The sequence below is a fragment of the Protopterus annectens genome, chromosome 2.part2 (assembly GCF_019279795.1).
Source record: "Protopterus annectens isolate FY-2018-M chromosome 2.part2, PAN1.0, whole genome shotgun sequence".
Classification (NCBI taxonomy): domain Eukaryota; kingdom Metazoa; phylum Chordata; order Ceratodontiformes; family Protopteridae; genus Protopterus; species Protopterus annectens.
The window spans coordinates 319,926,386-319,947,255 of NC_056730.1; the positions used below are offsets into that span (position 1 = coordinate 319,926,386).

The window sequence follows — 20,870 nt, forward strand, 5'->3', positions numbered from 1 at the left end:
GCTGGAGTTTTTTGTGGCCTTCCTAGTTGTTGTAGATGTCTTGTGAGGTACATACCAAAAGGGGCATTGTACTCTATAATGGGTCTAATGAGGGATGAGTAGAGGGGAACAATGACCTCTTTTCTCCTAGATGAGAAACCTTTTGTGATGAGGTGTGCCACATAGAAGGTTTTCCTGACTACTGTGGCAATGTGATTATCAAAGGAGAAAACTACTGTCCACCTGTGTCCCAAGGTCTCTTATCACACTTTCGGTGTTAGACTACCGCCTATGTGTTTGTTCATGGGCACAGAGTTTTTACCAAAAGGGATGACAGTGCACATTTTGACATTGAGCTTGAGGCCATGGCTTGGACATCAGGCATCTGTCTCAGTGAGGCCCTTTTGTAGGATGTCCACATTGTTAGGAGTTTCGATTATGGCCTAGTTTGCAGTCATCTGTGAACTTTGTTATCCAAAGACCTTCTGTGTTAGCCTGTACTTCTGAGAAGTAGATACCAAACAGGAGAGGACCCAGGACTGAACCCTGTGGTACTCCACTTGTCACCGGTCTGAAGTCAGATTTGGAGTCTGCTACTTTCACAGTGTGGATTCTGTCAGTGAGCCAGTTGGCAACCCATCTTGTGACATAGGGATTTATACCTAGTTTAGTGAGTTAATCTATATTTCCAGAGTGGGGGATGGTGTCAAAAGCCTTGGTGAGATCTAGATAGGCTTTGGTGACCGCTTCAAAGAAGTCTATCAGGTTCAGCAGACATGATCTGCCTTTTACAAACCTGAACTGGGTGGGGTCCAGAGTTTGGAGATTACCAATGCCATTGTTTATAAGTTCCATGATGATACGTTCCATAGCCTTGCAGACCAGGCTCGTCAGGCTAATAGGGAGGTAGTTCCCGGTATCCGTGGTGGCTCCCCCTGTGTGGAGTGGGGTAACCGTTGGTGTGCGCCATTCGTGGGCACGTAGCCTGAGGTGAGGCTATGATTGAACATGGTACTTAGGTGGGGTGCCAGTTCGCTTTGTAGTTCGTGTAGAACGCAGCCTGGGATGTTGTCAGGTCCCATGGATGTGGTGTTCTTGGCTTTGGAGAGTGTGGTTTTTACCTGTGCAGCCATGATTACAGGAACTTTGTATTCTATATTCTTCCGGTATAGAGATGGGCCTTTTAGGGGATTTGAGGGGGGTAAAGCTAGCACTGAATCTGTCTGCTAGGATGTTGGCAGTATCAGTTGGTTCTGTATATTTAGTGCCATTGTGCTGTAACTCAGAGCAGATCTGAGTGTTGCCATTGAGATTCTTGTCATAGCTATAGAATGCTTGTGGTTGTCTTTAGAATCAGTGGCGATTTTGTTTTCATAACTAGCTTTGGAGGATTTTATGAGGGATCTCAGCTTTTTACTGAGGCTGACCAGGGAGTTCATCCAGTCATGTGATTTTACTCTTTTTTGCAACAGTTTCTTTCTTCTGTTGTAGAGTTTGTTTATGGCAGGGGACCACCAGATTGGCTTCCTTTTTTTGGAGCATAGCATCTTGGTTCTGTTAGGGACTGCACATTCCATGCACTCCTGTTAAGTGCTTATAAAGTGCATTGTGTAGGATTCAGCAGTCGTACCTCTATTGTCCATCTGCATGGGTGTCGTGAAGTTTGCCAGTTCTGTCTTAAGAAGCATGAAGTTGCCTTTGCAGAAATTTTTTTATGGTGGTTTCCCTAATGGGGGGTGGGGGGTGGGATGTGGATGTCTAGAGTGATTAGCTTGTGGTCGGATCTGACCAACGAGGAAATGACCTCTGGTGTGGTACACTGTTTATCCATGTTGGTAATTACCAGATCTAGGATATTGCTGCCCCTGTTGGGGATGTGGATAAGTTGATCCAAGGCGTTGGAATTTATGAATTCCAGAAAATGTTGAGCAAAAGAGTTGGTACATGAGTAGTTTTCCCAATTAAAGGTAGGGTAGTTGAAATTGCCCATTATTAGGGTGTTAGGTTGTACCCTAATATTTTCCAGTGTATCAAGAAATGAAGAGTGGGAATCCTGGGGCATAGTGGGGGATCTGTAGCAAGCTACAATTTGGATTGTGGTCTTGTCCAGAGTTAGTTGCACTTGGATAATCTCGGATGCATTATGCTGAGCCACTAGCCTGGAGGTGTGGATATCCTTAATGAATATGGACATCTCTCCAACATGCCTCCGCCTTTAGTGTTTCCGTCCAGGTTAGGTGGCCAAAAGGTGTGGTATGAATTATAGCCTGATAATGCAGGGGTGCTCCCTGGATCCTTGAACCAGGTCTTTGTCACTGCACAGATGTCGATGTTCTCCATTTTAAGGGTGTCTCGAGTGAGTACATTTTGAGGTTTAGACTTCTAGCATTGAGTAGCATTACCTTCAGATTTTGCTTGCTTGTACCTGTTACAGTGGTGAGTTTGTCATTTGAACCTTGCCTAAAAAAGGCACTATAGGGGTGGCAAGAGCCTTAGCTAGTATCCGGAATCCCAAGGGAGACAGGTGCAGGCCATCTCTGGCAAAGCATTGTGGTCTGTCGATCATGTCATCCCAGGCAGACAGATACTGGATTCCCTTAGAATGACACCAGTAACTAAGCCAACTGTTGAAGTCAATCATTTTGTTCTTGTACTGTGGTATCATTCTGGGTGATGGCAGGATGCTACTCAGGGCTAGGGTCATAGCTGACTGGGCTACAAGATCGGATAGCTCTTCCATGTCTCTTTTCATGTAGTCCAGGGAGGTACATCTCAGGTCATTCACACCAGCATGGACAGTGACAGAGTCATATTTGTACTTGTTGTGTAGTGACCTGAGTGCATGCATTATGTGGCAGATCCTGGCACCTGACAGGCAGCTGACAGTAACTTTTTCCTTGTTTAGCCTGGTGAGTGGAACATCAGTATGCCTGACTATAGAGTCACTTATGACTAGAGTATTGGGTACGTTGTTATGCCTTATGGGCTGTGGTTGAGTGGCACACTGAGTTTGTGGACTGTGTGTCATTTGGGTTGTGTTGAGGGGGTGGAGGTTGCTTGCGTTTCTGCTTTGGAGGTCCCTGCTGCTTGGGCAGATTTTTATTGAGAGCCTCCATGAATGTAGATGCGTGTTTTGTGTTTCTATGTGTGTGTTTTGGTGGTGTAGGTTTTGAGGGACTGTGTGATGAGTGTGGTGTTGTGTGGTTCAAGTGTTTACCCTCTCCTCTTGAATGTCTAGTCCAGTCTTGGGTGAAGAGAGCTTTGCTTCAAGTTTGGCTATATAAGTGCATCTCTCGCAGGTTGTAGTGTTGGGTGGTAGGAGGAGAGGCTTGTCTGTGTACGAGGCAATTGCTGCATTGCCCCAAGTTTCCCAGATTCATCAGGTAGACAGGAGAAAACACCTGGAGCTGACCCTTAGACATGCCTGGATAGGTGCTTATATATTAAGTACTGAAACTTGTTTTCCTCTAGACAAGTGAGGAAAGTTGAGTGCTGTAGTAATTTGTAGCTTATTTAGTGCTTACAATGAGTTCTGAACAAGTGCTGAGCTCAAAGAAACATATTTGAGTGCTAAAACTAAAAAACTGACTAGTTCTAAGGGAAAATTTGAAGAGCAGACTTTATGGCGCTGGGAATAGTTTAACCCTAGCTAAGCGGCGGGGGCTCAGAAGCTTACAAATAGTCCTGGATACAGCAAATCTGGATTTGGACTAGAATACTTACAGGAAAGGCAGGAAACAATCTTAGAATTTTTTGTAAAGTGTAAAGGGAGTAAGGAGGAACAGAAGATAATCTGTATCTGGACTAGACTACTTACAGGAAAGGCAGGAAACAAGCTTAGAATTTTTTTTTGTAAAGTGGAAAGGGGGTGAGGAGGAACAGAAGATAACTCAAGGTTAAGAACTAAGTGGGCTGGCCATTCCAAATGTTCTCCCTGTATTAGGTAGAATGAGGTAATGACACTAAACTGGGAGGAGTGTCCCAGATCAAATTTACAGTAGGGGTGGGCAGCTACAAAGCCACCAGTCAGAACAAACAAACCCAAACAGGTACTCAAGAAATGTAGAAAATTTCCAGTTAATACCTCACACACAGTGAAACTAGCTAGAAAAGTATGCAGCAGACAATAAAAGTGCTATAAATAACTCATAAAAAATAAGCAAAAAACAGGATACTTAATGTTATATATCGCAGCTCAGGGTTTGCTCAGTTCCCTTCCACCAATTAACACAGTGTGAAATGGCAGAGACACTCACAAGTTAACTTTTTAAGTAACAGAAAGTTGAAACCTGAAACAACTTTAAAAAAAAAAGCTCAAAAGAACCAATGGGGTGCTTACTCCAAGCCGTAGTTCAGGTAACCCTAATCAGCCAATGACCATAAACACTCCCCTCTCACTGAAATGTAAGAATGGCTTTGGCTAAACTAAGATGGCCTGGAACATGTGCTCAGACACACAGCCTCTACAAACAAACAACTAGACCCAAAATGCAACCCTGAATATGGACAATGCTACAACTACTAGCACTACTTAGGTAGAAAAAACTGCAGAAAAGCAGCAGTGAACCTTTAAATGAAAGTTTTAAACAGATAAAAGAGCAAGGAGACTCTAAAGAATGCTTTTAACTGCAGACAAATAAATTATATGATACACTGCATGGCAGGAAATCAGAACAAACAAACCCAAATTGGTGCTTAACAAATGTAGAAAATTTCCAGTTAATACCTCTCACACAGTGAAACTAGCTAGAAAAGTATGCAGCAGACAATAAAAATGCTATACGTAACTCGTAAATATAAGCAAAAAACAGGATACTTAATGTTATATATTACATATCAGGGTTTGCTCATTGCCCTTCCTCCGATTATCTCTGAGTGAAATGGCAGAAACACTCACAAGTTACCTTGTTAAGTAACAGAAAGTTGAAACCTGAAACAACTTTAAAAAAAGCTTGAAAGAACCAATGAGATGCTTACTCCAAGCTGCAGTCCAGGTAACCCCAATCGGCCAATGACCATAAACACTCCCCTCTCACTGAAATGCAAGAATGGCTTTGGCTAAACTAAGATGGCCTGGAACATGTGCTCAGACACACAGCCTCTACAAACAAACAACTAGGCCCAAAACGCAAGCCTGAATATGGACAATGCTACAACTACCCACACTATTTAGGTAGAAAAAAACTGCAGAAATGTTTATCACTGCAGAAAAGCAGCAGTGAGCCTTTAAATGAAAGTTGTAAACAGATAAAAGAGCAAGGAGACTCTAGAGAATGCTTTTAACTGCAAACAAATAAATTATATGATACACTCCTTGGCAGGAAATCAGAATAAACAAACCCAAACAGGTGCTTAAGAAACTAGCTAGAAAAGTGTGCAGCAGACAATAAAAGTGCTATAAATAACTCGTAAAAATAAGCAAAAAACAGGATACTTAATGTTATATATCGCAGATCAAGGTTTGCTCAGTGCCCTTCCTCCAATTAGCTCAGTGTGAAGTGGCAGAAACACTCACAAGTTAACTTCTTAAGTAACAGAAAGTCATGGTTTAAAGTTGAAATGGGCCTATATGAAGCGCAGTATGATTGCTCTTTACTATATTTAGGTATTACCACCTCCACAGCTTTTTTTCCAGGATGTTGGTGCTTTTCCTCCTATTAAAATACTATTAAACAAAACCTTCCAGATCTTTATCAGTTTCCCTCCTATCTTCCAAGCTTCTACTAAAATACCATCTTTCCCTGGAGGCTTTCCTACAGATTGGTTGGTATGTCTCCATTTTTATTTCATGTCCTTCTATCTTATCTGTTTATTTTTGAGCCTTATTTATCTGTAACCTTGGCATACTTAAGTCTCCCATAAATATTTCTATTTGTGCTTTTCCCTTGATTTTCCCATGTCTCTGCTTTGTACACATTTACAAAAATATCTGAAATACATACCTCTAATACCTCTACAGAATGTCTGGTTATATAGGCTTCCTGCATTTGGCAACAATGCTGTCTACTTTCTGTTGCATATGTTGTTTTGCCAAAAGTGTTTGTACCCTGGAGTTATTATCAAAACATTTGCTTAACGGCAGTATTTCTAAGCTCTGTCTGGTTATATAGGCTTCCTGCATTTGGCAACAATGCTGTCTACTTTCTGTTGCATATGTTGTTTTGCCAAAAGTGTTTGTACCCTGGAGTTATTATCAAAACATTTGCTTAACGGCAGTATTTCTAAGCTCATGCATATTGTCCAGGTACTCCTTATTTTCTGTTTAGCACTCAGTAATTGAACCTCCTCTTGTTCTGTGGGATTACCCTTATTCTGTAATACTATAACCTTTATCAGCCCCTCTAAGTAATTCTTGTTTCTTCTTAAGCATATAGTTTTTTTTCTTTTATTTCTACCCTATTTTTAAACTCCACTTTTATTTTATCTCACTCACTAGCTATAACTTCGAGTACTTTCTATCTTCCATAGTAACTCCTGAATAATTTTCACTGCCAGTTCCTTTAATGTCTCTCTTTTAACATGTAAGTAGGGAAGTGCCAGTGAATCATCTTCACCTTGTTACCTGACATTTCTATCTTAGTAATTATTGGTGCATGATCTTAAATAGTTATTAGGTGTGTATCAAAGTGCGCAATTAAACGACATATATTATATTTCACAGGAACATCTGCAAGTCTAGCCCAGTTATTGTACCACAGGGAATGATATGTAAATTCTCTACTGAATTCATACCAAATGTTTTCATAAATCTCTTCCTAAATCTACCCTTTTTATTATATTTTCCCTTCTAGGTCCCCAGATACATCCTAATTGTTGCAAATCAAATTCCAGTCCTCACCTACAAGTAATATCCCTTGCTGAAAGATGATTATTTCTCTCAATGTTTTATTAAGCTCCAAAATAACAGTTTTAAGTGGAATATAAATATATTTCATTGTAATATTCATCCCTTGCTGGTAGACCGCTCCTATTACAAATCTGCCATTGTTATATTTTTTATCTCTTCTTTTACTACTGTTGCTTCTCTAGCAATTAATGTTAGTATTCCTGTTTTCCTTTGTCCTTGATATGTTGCTGAATATCCACCTGAAAATCATTTCTTTAGAAAATTCATATGCTCAGTTCTTTCCCAATGTGTCTCCTGTAGCATTGATATTTGCACCCACATTTCTTCATATAATTAAGTAGTCTTTCCTTTTAGTCTCTTACCTGTGAGACCATTCAAATTCCAAGGTAATATGGAAAGTGTTGCCATTGTGTTAAGAAGTAATTTTTCCCACCTATTATATATGGAAATGTTTTTTTTTTTTAATCTAATTCCAGCTTTTGTGATACATCCATCCACTTATGTTTGGCAGGTTTATCTTTGTACAGTTTTTTTTCTTATCATCAACATTGAAACCTAGGTCTCACTTTACAAGATGTTTTGTTTTAATAAAAACTCTTAAAAAAAAAAGCAGACACACCCTCAGAATACCCCCATAACCTATTAACTTAATACAAACACACATAATTTTGCACTTCAAATAATGAAGTTTAGCTATCCTAATAGGAACATGTGTATTAAATAGACAGTTGCTAAAACAAAGCCTTGTTAACCTGAAATTGAGGTTATCCTTGCTAAGATGCATTTTATTGACTGTGCTACTACCTGCACTAATCAGTATCTGTTCTTTTTTATCACTATGCCCCCTCCCCCAGGTGTGAAAACTACTCTAATACTTTCAGAAATCATTAACTTTTAGCTTTGAAGAAACCAGAGTTCTATCTTTTATTGCCCGCTTAATAGCTCTCCTCCATGGAAAAGTAGGAGAAAAAAGAAAAACGTATGCCTGTGTTACAGCCTGAAAGGCAAGCTGAAATATTTATTTCTAAAGGAAAACTTTGCATTATGTTCAGTGTTCTCATGTTTAAGTGTTTTCACTTAAAATTTGATATTAGATTAACCAAAGGGTCTTAATCCAGGCATTCACCTATGCAACAGTAAGAGAAAACATATCAGCTCTACACATATTATGATCTGTGTAGATTTACACCACATCTCCCACCTCAACAACCTAAGATTACAACCTGTTAACAATGCTTTTGTCTAGCTTTTCTTCTCTTTTTACACTGTAATGCCAAAAAATAAAAAAGGAAGAGAATAAGAAGAAAAAAAGACATCTAATTACTTTAATACCTTTATCGTATACAAATGCAACTAAAAATAATTTACTATAAAGTATGCAATTTATATTGCAAAACATTTCAGAGAAATACTGTTAAGAACAGAAATTATTTTAGTTATAGTTACTGTTTTCCTTCCTTCTCTGCTACACTCAGTGTCTTTCCAAATATTAATGATGTGAAGTGAGGAAAATGCCTTTTAGTTCCTCACAAGTTTAACAAAGTCAAAAGTCCACTCTTTTCACTAATTCATTTTACACCCATATTTCACAAAAATGCTTTGCAGTCTCACATTTATTAAGTCATTTTCATGTTGCTGGCCGTCTTTTTGTTCTTCTCCATCTTCCAGCTCCAGATTCTGATTCAGTTCCATGGTCTTCCCGAGTTTTCTGCTCAACTCCTGTGATTTTCTTTGTCTCTCAAGCATTTCCATTGGAACAGTGGAAAATGTTTCACTGGAAAAGTCTCTCTGTTTGTTTTATTATCAGAAGAATGAGACGCAGAGATCCCCTTCTACTTGGTGGCTTATTTTTTGTTGGACAAACTTGCATTTCCTCCTTAGCTTGCTCTGTATCAAAAAATGACTTTGGTCTTCCAGGAAAAAATATTCTGAAGATAGAGTGATAGAGCAGCTTCTTGACATTTCCTTATTACTGGAATAAATGTGTTACTCTTCTGCTTGGTGTCCTGGTGTATGGTGAATAATCATTTTCCGCAAACACTCTATTGTCTCTAACTTTTAATACTTTGCCTTTTTGCCACAGTTTTATCAGGATTAATGCTTTCTACTGGTAGGTTTGCATCTTTGCTAATAAAAGTCTTGGCTGCTTTCTCATGGCCATATTTGATGCACATACACAGTGTGCCATTTCAATTAATAGTTCCTGCTGTGAAATGCCAGAGCAAGTTGTTTGTTTGTGCCTTTTCTGTAGTGAGAGTAGGGAACAGGTGGAGGAGACCCTGGAGAGGTGGAGATATGCTCTAGAGAGAAGAGGAATGAAGGTTAACAGGACTAAGACAGAATATGTGTGTGTGAATGAGAGGGAGGATAGAGGAATGGTGAGGATGCAGGGAGTAGAGATAGCGAAGGTGGATGGGTTTAAATACTTGGGATCAACAGTTCAGAGTAATGGTGAGTGTGGAAGAGAGGTGAAGAAGAGAGTACAGGCAGGATGGAGTGGGGTGGAGAAGAGTGTCAGGAGTGATTTGTGACAGACAAGTACCAGTAAGAGTGAAAGGGAAGGTTTACAAGAGGGCAGCTATGTTATATGGGTTGGAGATTTGCATTGGGTGTGACAAGGATGGACAGGATTAGGAATAAGTATATTAGAGGGTCAGCCCAGGTTGGAAGGTTTGGAGACAAAGCCAGAGAGGCAAGATTACATTGGTTTGGACATGTGCTGAGGAGGGATGCAGAGTATATTGAGGAAAAAGATGCTAAGGATGAAGCTGCCAAGTAACAGGAAAAGAGGAAGGCCTAAGATAAGGTTTATGGATGTGGTGAGAGAGGACATGCAGGTGGTTGGTGTGACAGAGCAAGATGCAGAGGACAGGAAGAAATGGAAACTGTTGATCCGCTGTGGTGACCCCTAACGGGAGCAACCGAAAGAAGAAGAAGACAGTCTGTTCCTTCTAGTTTTTCTGGTAAAAAAGAAAATGTCAATTTTTCTCTACATTCTCTGTCTTCTAATTGTACCATTAATTGAAACATCTGCTCTTGATTAGTCTCATACTTTGCCTGACTTTTCTTCATTTCAAGCTCTGATTATTGCAGTTTTATCAGCTCATTTGAATATGTGTTTAAAGCTTCCATTTTTTCCAGCCTTTTGTTATTTCAGCTGATATCCTTCAGTGTTTCATTTATTTTAATCTGCTCTGAGCCCATGTGACTTATTTTATTCCTATGAATTACTGCAACTATGTAGTGCATTAACTCTGGAGCTTGAACTGCTTTTTGCTGAACAACTGCATGATTCTTCCCAGTCAGTGTTTTCTCTTCAGCTTTTGTAGTTTCTTTTAGGGTGTCTTAATTTCTTCTTTGCTTGCATTCATTCACTGTACTTTCTAGCCAGTGACTGAATTTACTAAAATTGACAGAGTTCCTTCCCTGCTTTCAGTTTCTTCTGTCACACTGGGAGAGCTAAAGGTAAGCTCTTAGTGTGCAGTCATCTTCCAGTCACTGATATAACTATCCAGTGCTTATTTCTTGTGAAGATAAGAAGGGGACAACCTGTGTAAAATCAGACTATTTCCAAATGGTTGTCTCAGGCTTTAATCTTTTGTTATTCCTACTGTAACAAAATTATTCCTGGCTTGGTCAAGACTCATTCTAACAGGGCCTTGGTTTCATCTATGGTTTTTTGGAAATTATTGGAATCTAGAAGTATTCTAGAAGCAGGATCTTGGTCTTCTGTGCATTCTTTCACAAAGTACTTCAAACTAGACTTGTTTTCCAGGTCTAGGACAGGCTTTTGCTATAATTATTTTCTAGGGGCTACTGGAGCCTTCACCTTCCACCTCTAAGTTATTGTAACCAGCCCATATAGCTTAATATAGTGCAGCAGTGATTACGTACACAGTTGCACTATGTTCTTTATATTAAACTCACCATAACAGTAGATGTTCGAGTGATCACTACTGCAGTTGCCATTCCCTCCCTCTGCCCTATTGTTTTTGTGTTTTTTATGCCAGGGTGTGGACATGTTTTTCTTTTCCTAGCAATATCCTGTCAGGGTGCAGCCTTCCTCTGTCAGTTGGTATGAGAGTTCTGAAGGGCTTGGCTCACAAACATATCATGTTAGTCAGCTCAGCTTGTGCCCTTTGCACCAAACAAAGCCCAATTAACAGGCAGACTACCTACAAATGGATTTCGAATTACATCAAATTTTGCTGTAGACATTGTGGAAACAGCTTCCACAACTTATTAGGACACACTCCCCTAGAGCTACAGCAGCTACTGCTGTCTTCAGCAGGGGCATATCTAACAAGAAAATCTTGGAGGCAGCCACATTGTCCTCTTTTCTCACTTTTACCAAACACTATAAGCTCTACTCCTTTTCTACAGCTAGGTTGGGTTCTGTAATCCTGCAGGTCCTCCTAGATTCACCTTAGATCTTTCTCCAACTTTCCAATCATAACCTTTGGGAATTCTCCCAATGAGTCATTTTTGCAACAGTGAAACATAATGAACATGATACAGTTGTGTCTACTTACAGTAAATGTAGATGTTAGCCTGTTTTCACTGTTGAAGTAGTCTTTCTCTCCTTTTCTCATCTTCTTGCTCTGGGTTGGGGTGGGCATCCTATTTCATTTCCCTTATCCCTTACTTCTCTCCCTCCACTTCCCCTCTCCCATTTCAAGTCCCTGTTCCTTACAGTCGCCCTTCTAGGGACAGTATGGATGCTTTGTGCTCCTGTCATAGGATATAAAGAGTGTGGCTCAGCTGTCTTTCTGGGGGCAAAATAGACCTGAGAGAATGGTGCTGGCCGATGACCCATATAGCCTGATGTCATAGGGGAATACTTCTGGCATATCACTAGGTGGATGATGATATTTATGGTTCTGAGATGTTAATAAACTTGCTTCACGTGGTCAGAAGTACAGGGCTTAAATCCTTCTGTCTTCTTTTGCCTACTATTTGACTTTGACAAAGTCACTCAGGCAGTGCTTTTGGGTTTACCCTGAAAAGGAGTACTTTGTGTTCAGTGAAGTTACCTTGCTAAAACATACATAAAAGAAAATAATAACAAAAAAATGCCCCCTTTTGTCTCCCCATCCCATTATTTTTGGCTTTCAACATCATTCTTGAACAAAGAAGCTGAGAGTTATTTTGGTCTTTTCCTTGTAAACGTTTTTGGATTTCTGGCATGTTGTTGTGAGTTACAATCTCTAAATAATGACAAGTATGTGAGTTTCAGACTTAGTATCCTTCACAATATGATTGTTATTCTAGTGGCTTTCTAAGTATACGAGAATTTTTTTTTAATCTGTTGCTATTTTTTTTAGTCTTTCTCTATGGTTCTTGAGCTAAGAAGCTGCAAGGGCAGAAGGAGTTGGAATGATTTGGACATTGTGCATCATATCCAGTAATTGTAGCTGTTGCATCATATCCAGTAATTGTAGCTGTGATGGCCCACCACTGCCATCCAGTAATCAAGGAGCCTCACCACTGGCAACAGTGAGGGATGTTCACTATAAAGATAACAGGTGCACACAGTATTTCCAGATGCACTTGTCTGCATCAAGTGCAATTTCCCTTTACAGCACACAGAGACCACAGTCAGTCCAGGGCTGGTTTCCCACTCTTCCTCCAGATCCCCAGTAAGACTCCCCACTGTCACAGCTGAAGAGCTGAGATCTCAGCTGAATGACCAAGCCAAGGCCTCCAGCACCCTGTCTGTCCAACCAGTGCTTCATGTCCCTGCCAAAGTTACTGGCATGCACACTCTTTGAGGTTTGAGTTACACACACACACACACACACACACACACACACACACACACACACACACACACACACACACACTCACACACACCTAGGAAAGGCTGGCACAGGTTTACTAGTTATGGCCCATCTGCCCAGAGTATAAGGTAGTTTCTACTGCCACTAGTCACTCCTTATCAGCTACTTTAAGGCCGTTAACAAAGGGTGCCCAATCTTACTGTGTAATATTAATACTAATACAAATGGTAGTTTGACCAAGAGCAACACCATTAGGAGTGGACTGCACAGTGTCACCAAATGAACATGAAAGTATTCTCAAAACTTAAATAACTGTACACAGATCTACCACAATGAAAGGTTTAAATATATTTAATAATAAATAATAAAAGAACAAGACAATACTGAATGTATATTCACAGTGATATCAGAGTTCAAAACCACAGCAAATATTTAAAACAACATTGCAGGACAGTCTCAAATAAATAAAGAAAAATATCTAAACTAAGTTTCGCTATATTCCTGACTGAATCTAAGAGAATTGTACTATAACCTAAGCACTTACTAATAGAGCAAGGCAGTTGTGGTGAATGTATCTTCTAGTTGTTGTCAGGTCCAAGGCAAAATGCAGAATGCTGCGTCTCACTAAGAGATTTCTCAAAATAATATCTAAAATATTACTGCTGGGATAGCTTGCAGAATATCACTTCTGGTTGTCTGACTCCTAGTTCCCATGCAAAACAACCATTGATGGCACTTGGTAGCATATAGCATCTACCTGTAAAAAGACATAGACAAGGGCTTTGCTGAGATATTTGGCAGATGCTGGCAGTCATAAAATAATTGCATTCCTTCATGCTTTCAAGACTAGTAATTAGTTCACCCTAAAGACAATACAGAAAGCTTCCTAGCACAGACTTTGTCTCTTGCTGCATTGACAACTGAAAGATATCATCTTTTATGGCCTAGCCTATAAAGTAATTTAATTTCAGATAATTTTCTAAAGTTTGCTGGACTGAGGTTAACCTCCTGTATTCCATTTTCCGCTGTTAAAATATATACATTTAAACAGTTACAATAGTACATGTACATTCTGTTCTGTTCCAGTAGAGCACACTGTAGGGCATGTGTGGATGTGTGGACTGGGGGGGGGGGGCTGGAGGTGGCTCTCTCAGTGATACGAGAGTGGAGGTGGAGATTACAACAAAGCACCCTTATGCCTTTCTAGATGAAGGTCCCTTAGAGAATTGATGGCAGTCAAAGCTGCAAAAATGATACAGTAAAACTAATCTATAAATATTTACAAGAATTGTTTGGGCTTATTGAGCTTTTTTGGTACCAGATTTTGCACAGTCAGAGTAAACATATTTTAATGTCTAAGGGTCCACATGACAAAACACGGTCTTTCTCTCTTTATATATATATATATATATATATATATATATATATATATATATATAGATATACACACACAATGTATTATGTGTGTGTGTGTGTGTGTGTGTGTGTGTGTATATATATATATATATATATATATATATATATATATATACATACATTTTTCAACCTTTTAATTTCACATCAGCAACAAAATCATGCTGTTATATTTACAAACACATTTACAAATCCATAAATATTACATTATTGCTATCCATTTTAATAACAGCAATATTTTCAAATGTAAGCACTTGTATCCTTTGCTTCTTTATACTTAACATGCAGTTTTGTACTATCCCTCTTACACAAAAGCCGTTTTGTGCTTTATTATTTTTCTTGTTGTGGCATTAGTCCACTCCTCCTTTAGTAAGTTTTTAATTGCCCACAACAATTTTGTGTTTTTTGTTATCCTGCTACTTTATGGCGTACCAGGTCATATATTTTAACATTCAACAACTGGGTATATTGATTGCATGGCTCCATTTTTCAATATGCAGTCTCCTTTTTTTCTGTCTATTCATCCTTAATTCCTTGTCCCTAGCCAGCATTATTAAAGTCACCAGTGTTTTACAGTATCTAGGTGGCTTTTACAGACTACTGTCCCAGTTTAACATACCATCTCTTCTTTTTTCATACACATTCCCTTAACATTTGTTCCATTATTCTCTAAAAAGATTGTTTAAATTCAGTCAGTTGCTTATAACTCCAAAAATATGTCGCAAACCACCCTCCTCACACCTCCAACAAATACCATGTGTCAGTATACACATATTCTGGACATCTTGCTTGGCCTGTATAAAATGCCTCTGCAAGTACTTCCATGCACATATTCTAAACGTCCTTGATTTATTTCAGGTTAAGGTACCAAACACAAATCTAACCACTTTTTTTTTGCAAACTGCATGTCCTACCCTCCCCCCCCAACCACAAACACAAAACAAGTAAGAAACCTAATATTTGCTCTGCTGTTAGTCTTTTCCCTTAAGTGAAAATGAAAGAAGTCCATACTTCTCAACATCTTGAAACAAGAAATCTGGGCAAAGCCTAATATAATGGGGGTGGGGGGAGCACAGACCGTGACATCGGAACATATTTTAACTGATGCTCTTGCAAACTTAGACAGGAACAGGATTTGTGTTAGAATGCATTTTCTTTTCTTTTTTTTTTTTAATTGTTTTTATTGGTTTTCAAATATTAAAATCAATTACATAAATTTCACAAGTAATGAAACACAGTGTATTAATACAAACTATATACAGAGTCCAAAATAATCGCTAAATCTCCAATAAAGATTACATTTTGTCTAATAATCTTTTGAGCTTTATCCATGCAATTTGTTTATGAGTCACATTTGAGGTACGTAGCAAAGTTGTTTGTAATTCCGTACTACAAATAATCTTAGTAAGAGATATAAATTAATTAAAACAAAGGATATAGAATGCATTTTCTGAAGGATGTTGTTCTTTTTTCAAGGATATGAAGTCTAAAACTTAAATGTATGCCATTATTTAGTTTTTTTAGTCCTCAAGTGATTTGCCAGGAAAGCACAAACTGTATGAGGAACAAAACAAAAATATGAGGCAAAAATTTGAACATTCTGTGAAAACTTGGGCAGTTGAGTGGTATGAAGAAGTCTGATAAATTGACAGCAATCACGCACACACACACACAGAAAACATTATTTACTAACCTCTGAAATTGTCTTTCTGTCTTGTTGCCTTCCCACAAATTACATTTGTGCCCCAGAAGTAATTGTAATTGTAAATTGAGCTATGTCACAGATTCAAAAACCCAGAGGGCAGACTGATCATTTATTGAGTAGGCTGAAATACATCATGCTGCCTTCACCCCCACCCTCCTATTACAAACACAGACAGAATGTTTTACTTCTCAGGTATAACAACAATTGTTGTTGATAACCTTAACAAAAATGAGCATGGTGACACTTAACAAGAATCACCTTTCTGCAACAGTAAAATCTGAAATGCACCACTCTTTCTGGCGGTGTAGATGTGGATATTACTGCAATGGAGTAATTCTGCATATAGTGTGAAGCACAGACTACAGATACAATACGTCTGTACAGGAAATAATCTTTCCTGGGAAAAAATAAATAAAATAAAACATGTACATAAAAGTTGTAGTCAGAGGTCCCTCCTGCCACTTATTTGTAATGCTCTGCTTTGATATTGGGGTGGAGATAGAATTTTTCTGTATTTTGTTTGTGTGTTCTTTGATCGTGTTTAATAAATTTTCAGGTTTTATTTAAATTAGAATTTAAAATGCTGCTTGCTTGATGTCATTGCAAAGACAGTAATATTAGACAGAAGCAAACTTGTGCCTGATTTAGGCCTTCTGTTTTTTGAGAGCCAATGTATGGTTACTAATACATCAAGGTGGTGTTTTTCATCATGTACTGCACTGTTCCCCTTCTCCTCTGTTCTAGTATAAATGATTTCTGAAATATATACATTTACATCTGCATTTTACTGAAGGTTACGGTAGTCTGTATATTCATTCATTGAAGTGTATGTAGCCATGGACAAGTGGAAGAATGTTTCCTTCTGAGCTTAGTACAGGATTGCCCACTAGTACTGCATTTATCTCATTAAGCAAGGGCTTGGAGGTGCAGCATACGGAAGCTGCATAGTTAGATATGTCACCCCATGCCTTCTTGGTCTTTCTTCATGCTGAAAAGATCTGAGATTCGTGCACAGGTATAGTGGTATCAGTTTGTCACCTTCAGCTATTTTTAAGGAAATGAAAGACTGGCTTATTGAAATTATTTGCCATTTGAATTCTTTTACTGAGTTATTAGTGGGAGGACAGGCAACTTTCCTATATTTATCCTTTACACATTGCTGAATCATTCCTCATCTGAATAACTGTGCTTGCAAGCAGAAAGGTTTTGTATTTTTGCCTGTATTTATATGGATGAATAAAATGTTCCTTGCAGGAAGAGATGCAACAGATCCGTATTTTTCTTAGCAGGGCTGGGCTAAAACATATGAAAGTGCAAATGCAATAAAGAACCTCTACTGGGATTTGCTGAAGGCTAATGCTGTAATGTGTTAGTCATCCTTTGTCTGCTTCTGTTTTTGCAGATTCTGAATGAAGACTGAAGCTGTTTTGCTGTGATACCATTCTCAGCCTGTCATTGGGAGTGACAACCTACGGGGCTGAGCTTTTCAGTTCAGAGCAGCTCTTCTGGAAACAGCATCAGACTATTGCCTTGCATCTGCTTTCTCTATCCAGCCCCCAGCTGGAAGGGGCTACAGTTCAGTCAATACAGAAGGAAACAACAGGATCCTGTAGTCTCTAATAGAGGTAGCACAATAACTTCGTCCACCTCCGAGATTTACTGTGTCTCCTTCCAACACTGAATGACTGTCAACTATAGTAGGACGGCTGCACAGTCGATGATAACCAGTTGCTGAACTGATGTTACAGCTGCTGCTTTATTCTCAGGATCATAGCTGACAGTTTTGTGTTTCCTTTTATCTTCCCTCCAGCGGACTCAGATTGGGCCAGCAACAGCAGGGGACATGGCTTGCCACATTTACAGCTTGGTACTACTGTTTCTAATTTTTCAGAACAGCTGCTTGAGTTTCCGAAGCCCCTTATCTGTTTTCAAGAGGTAGGTTATTACCAAGTGACTTTTTTTTTCTGCCGTTTCTTGTGATGCATGTTATACTGAAATGCAGAATGCACGTGCACAAAAGCATTTTTTTCTTTAGTCACACTGATAAGCACAGAAGAGTTTTCCACTTGTGTGTGTATTCCCTTACTAAGATTTTCTTGATGAAAAAAAGTATTTTGCTAGGTAAATTTTGAAGTATATGCCACTTTGTCTGGTGAATGATAGTGTCATAGCCCTTAGATACCTGAGCTTTCTTTTTTATAATAAAACTTTTATGGATATATATACATCACCTGAGATTTCAAGGGTTAAAGCTTAAATAATCTGAACAGCAAAGTTATCTTGGCATGTGTTAGCTGATAAGTGGCATTTAAGTAAAAAGCTGCCAAGTATTCTAAACACACACGCACATTATGTCATTGGATTTCAGTGTGAAAATATGCAAACAAGTCTGAGCTATTTCAGTCACATTAACGGACTAGAATAGTTTATGTTGTTCTGTTTCCACTCAGTCTTTTTCCTGGAATGTGTGTGTGTGTGTGTGTGTGTGTGTGTGTGTGTGTGTGTGTGTGTGTGTGTGTGTGTGTGTATGTATATGTGTATATGTGTATGTGTGTGTGTGTGTGTGTGTGTGTGTATGTGTGTGTGTGTAACCCCCCCCCCACACACACACACATATTTCTCTTCATATGCATATGATTGTGTGTATAAACAGACATGCTAAGGTAACTGTGCTTTATAGTATTCGTGCTCCTGTCTTATGTTCTACTTGCAGTAATTCAGCATTTACAGCAATACTTAATACAATGCTCTGGTTTTATGTCACGTTTTTAGCACTCCATCTGTAGTTCAGTACTTGATACCCAGATACTTTTATCTTCCATGATTCATTTAAATAGCTTCATTCTCCTAGCTTTAGGATAATGCTACAGCTAATTGTTCTGACATGGTAGCAGGCATATTTGTAATCCATCGATCAGAATGAGTACTGTATTACTCCTGTAACAGAAGTGACTGCCTCACATTGTTCCTTATATTAGTTCATTTGCCTTCAGCTATATTTTTGATACAAGTATGTTATTTTCTTGATTAATATATGGATTTTATATTATCGTAGTGCTGTGTTGAGAGATGATTTTCTGGGTCAGCAAGCTGCCAGGCTGTTTCAGTAGTCTGTTCTCATGCAGAAAATTATTTTGGAAAACCAAATTGATAGCAGTTATCATTAATCACTGTGCTGAATCTACTTGCAGTTTCTGTCCACATGGTAGATGGATATGTAGTTATGCTCTTTTTATGTGCCATTAAACATTATGGATGTCAGGGTTAGTCAGTGTGATGATAGTTTTCTACTGATAATTTATCACAGGAAATGACACAAGTTATTACACGTAACAGCCATTAATCAAGCAGCATTGTGATTGAAATGGTTTGATTTTCTAAGATATCCAGGTTCACACCTTTCCATTAATGCATACATTTATTTAGTTTTTCATGAGGTGATCTTACTGTAATTAAGATGTCTTTTTTTTTCCTTAAGAGAAACCTTGGAATAACTTACAGCCAAAGAAGTAGACCACAAATAGTGGGCAGTTTTCACAAGAAAGCATTTAATGCAGAGTTTAAGACAAGTTAAGAAAACTTTATTTGTAATAATACATGTTAAGATCCAGAAGACAAAGCCCATCGTTTCCTTGCTCCAGTGCAGAGAGTATGCATCTGATGGCGTGTGCTGTATTACTGCCTCAGGCAGTATTTTGGGCCCTATCACACTGTGTTGAGAGCAGTATTTTTCTAAGCCTAAATTAAAACTTCCCCTTGCAGCTGCTATCCTCTGCCTTTACCTTTGAGCTCTATCTTTTGTCCTCCCAAACCATATGGTATGTTAGAATCACACAGCCCTTTCATTTTCTCATTTCTGATTTGTAAATATATATAATATATATATATATATATATATATATATATATATATATATATATATATATATATGTCATTTATATTTATATACCCATTTTAAAGTCTCTTCTCGTACCCTAACTGCTCTGTACCAACCATGAGTCATGTGTTTTCTCTCAGCCTAATTCTACTTTGCCTTTATGGCCTCTACAGTAGTACACATCATTCTGTATGTTAATTTGCTGTTGTACCATTCAGTGGAAAAGCACCCTTCCATATTTGGAATCCATTCCCCCTGCTGAAAATCAAAGCTTATTGGTTTTCACTGCTATCCTTTCATATTGCTAAACATTTTTCAAGTTAGGGGAGATTACACCGCCATCCAAAACTACTGGTTTCCTGTTAGCCCCCAGCCAAATGCTTGACTTTGCACTTCTTATATGAAATGCCAATTACTGTTTGCCCTCAAATGTCTCTGTGGAAGCACCCCTCCCCTCTTCATCTGTGACTTCTGTGCCATTTTTAATATTATCAGTATATAAGATAACATGTAAGAATGCATAAAAGTGATACAAGTCATTTAAGCCCTGTGATCTAGAAGGACAGATGAAGAAGCTTTAGGTTGTTTCAAACATACATTAACTATGCAGTGGCTACAGGAAAGTGATCGCACAGGTCATGCTATTTTTATTGTCTTTGGCCTCAATTCTGACTGAAATAAATAGTTTGAAGGGGTTCACCTACCCAGTTAACAAACAGAAAGTAAAGAAATGGCAGAACTGGTAGCAAACAGTCCCTTGCAGTCTATCTAGGTCAAAAAGCCTGGCTGCAGATCAAAAATCTATAACACCATCAACCCAAGACCTTATCAGCACACAGACCGACAGACCGTAGTTGAACATTATAAACATGTTCATGCCTAAAAACCTGAATGGAGTTGAATTTCTGGAAATCAGAGAAATATGATTCAGTACTGTGAGTGCTGAGTACCTGAATGCTGAGGTAACCTTGCCTTCCTGTAAACTCTGCATGTCTTTGGATACTGCAGTAGAATAAATTATAAAACTTGGCTGGGTTCTCTTACTTGAATTACCCATGGGCTAAATACATTTGGGAAGATTTAAGCCTATGGATTAACCGGTCAAAGTACCAGGCATCAAATGAAAGAAAATGATCCGTGACAAACTTTTTTTGTTGTTGTTGTAATTGTGATGCATGATTTTAAGGTGTTCTTTCTGACTTACACTGCTCAACGGTTATATCTTTTCTCCCTACGTCATCACTAACACACTAGCTATTGTCACCAAAT

At 38.6% G+C, this 20,870-nt stretch overlaps 1 protein-coding gene across 1 annotated transcript in view; it reads left to right on the plus strand.

Annotated features, from left to right (window-relative positions):
* Nucleotides 1-20,870, plus strand: part of PAM (peptidylglycine alpha-amidating monooxygenase) — a 2,584,515-nt gene that overhangs the window by 378,796 nt on the left and 2,184,849 nt on the right. The window contains exon 3 of the mRNA XM_044063879.1: nt 17,127-17,659. Coding sequence (XP_043919814.1) covers nt 17,568-17,659 — 92 coding nt within the window. The 5' untranslated portion in view covers nt 17,127-17,567. The remainder of the gene's footprint in view (nt 1-17,126; nt 17,660-20,870) is intronic.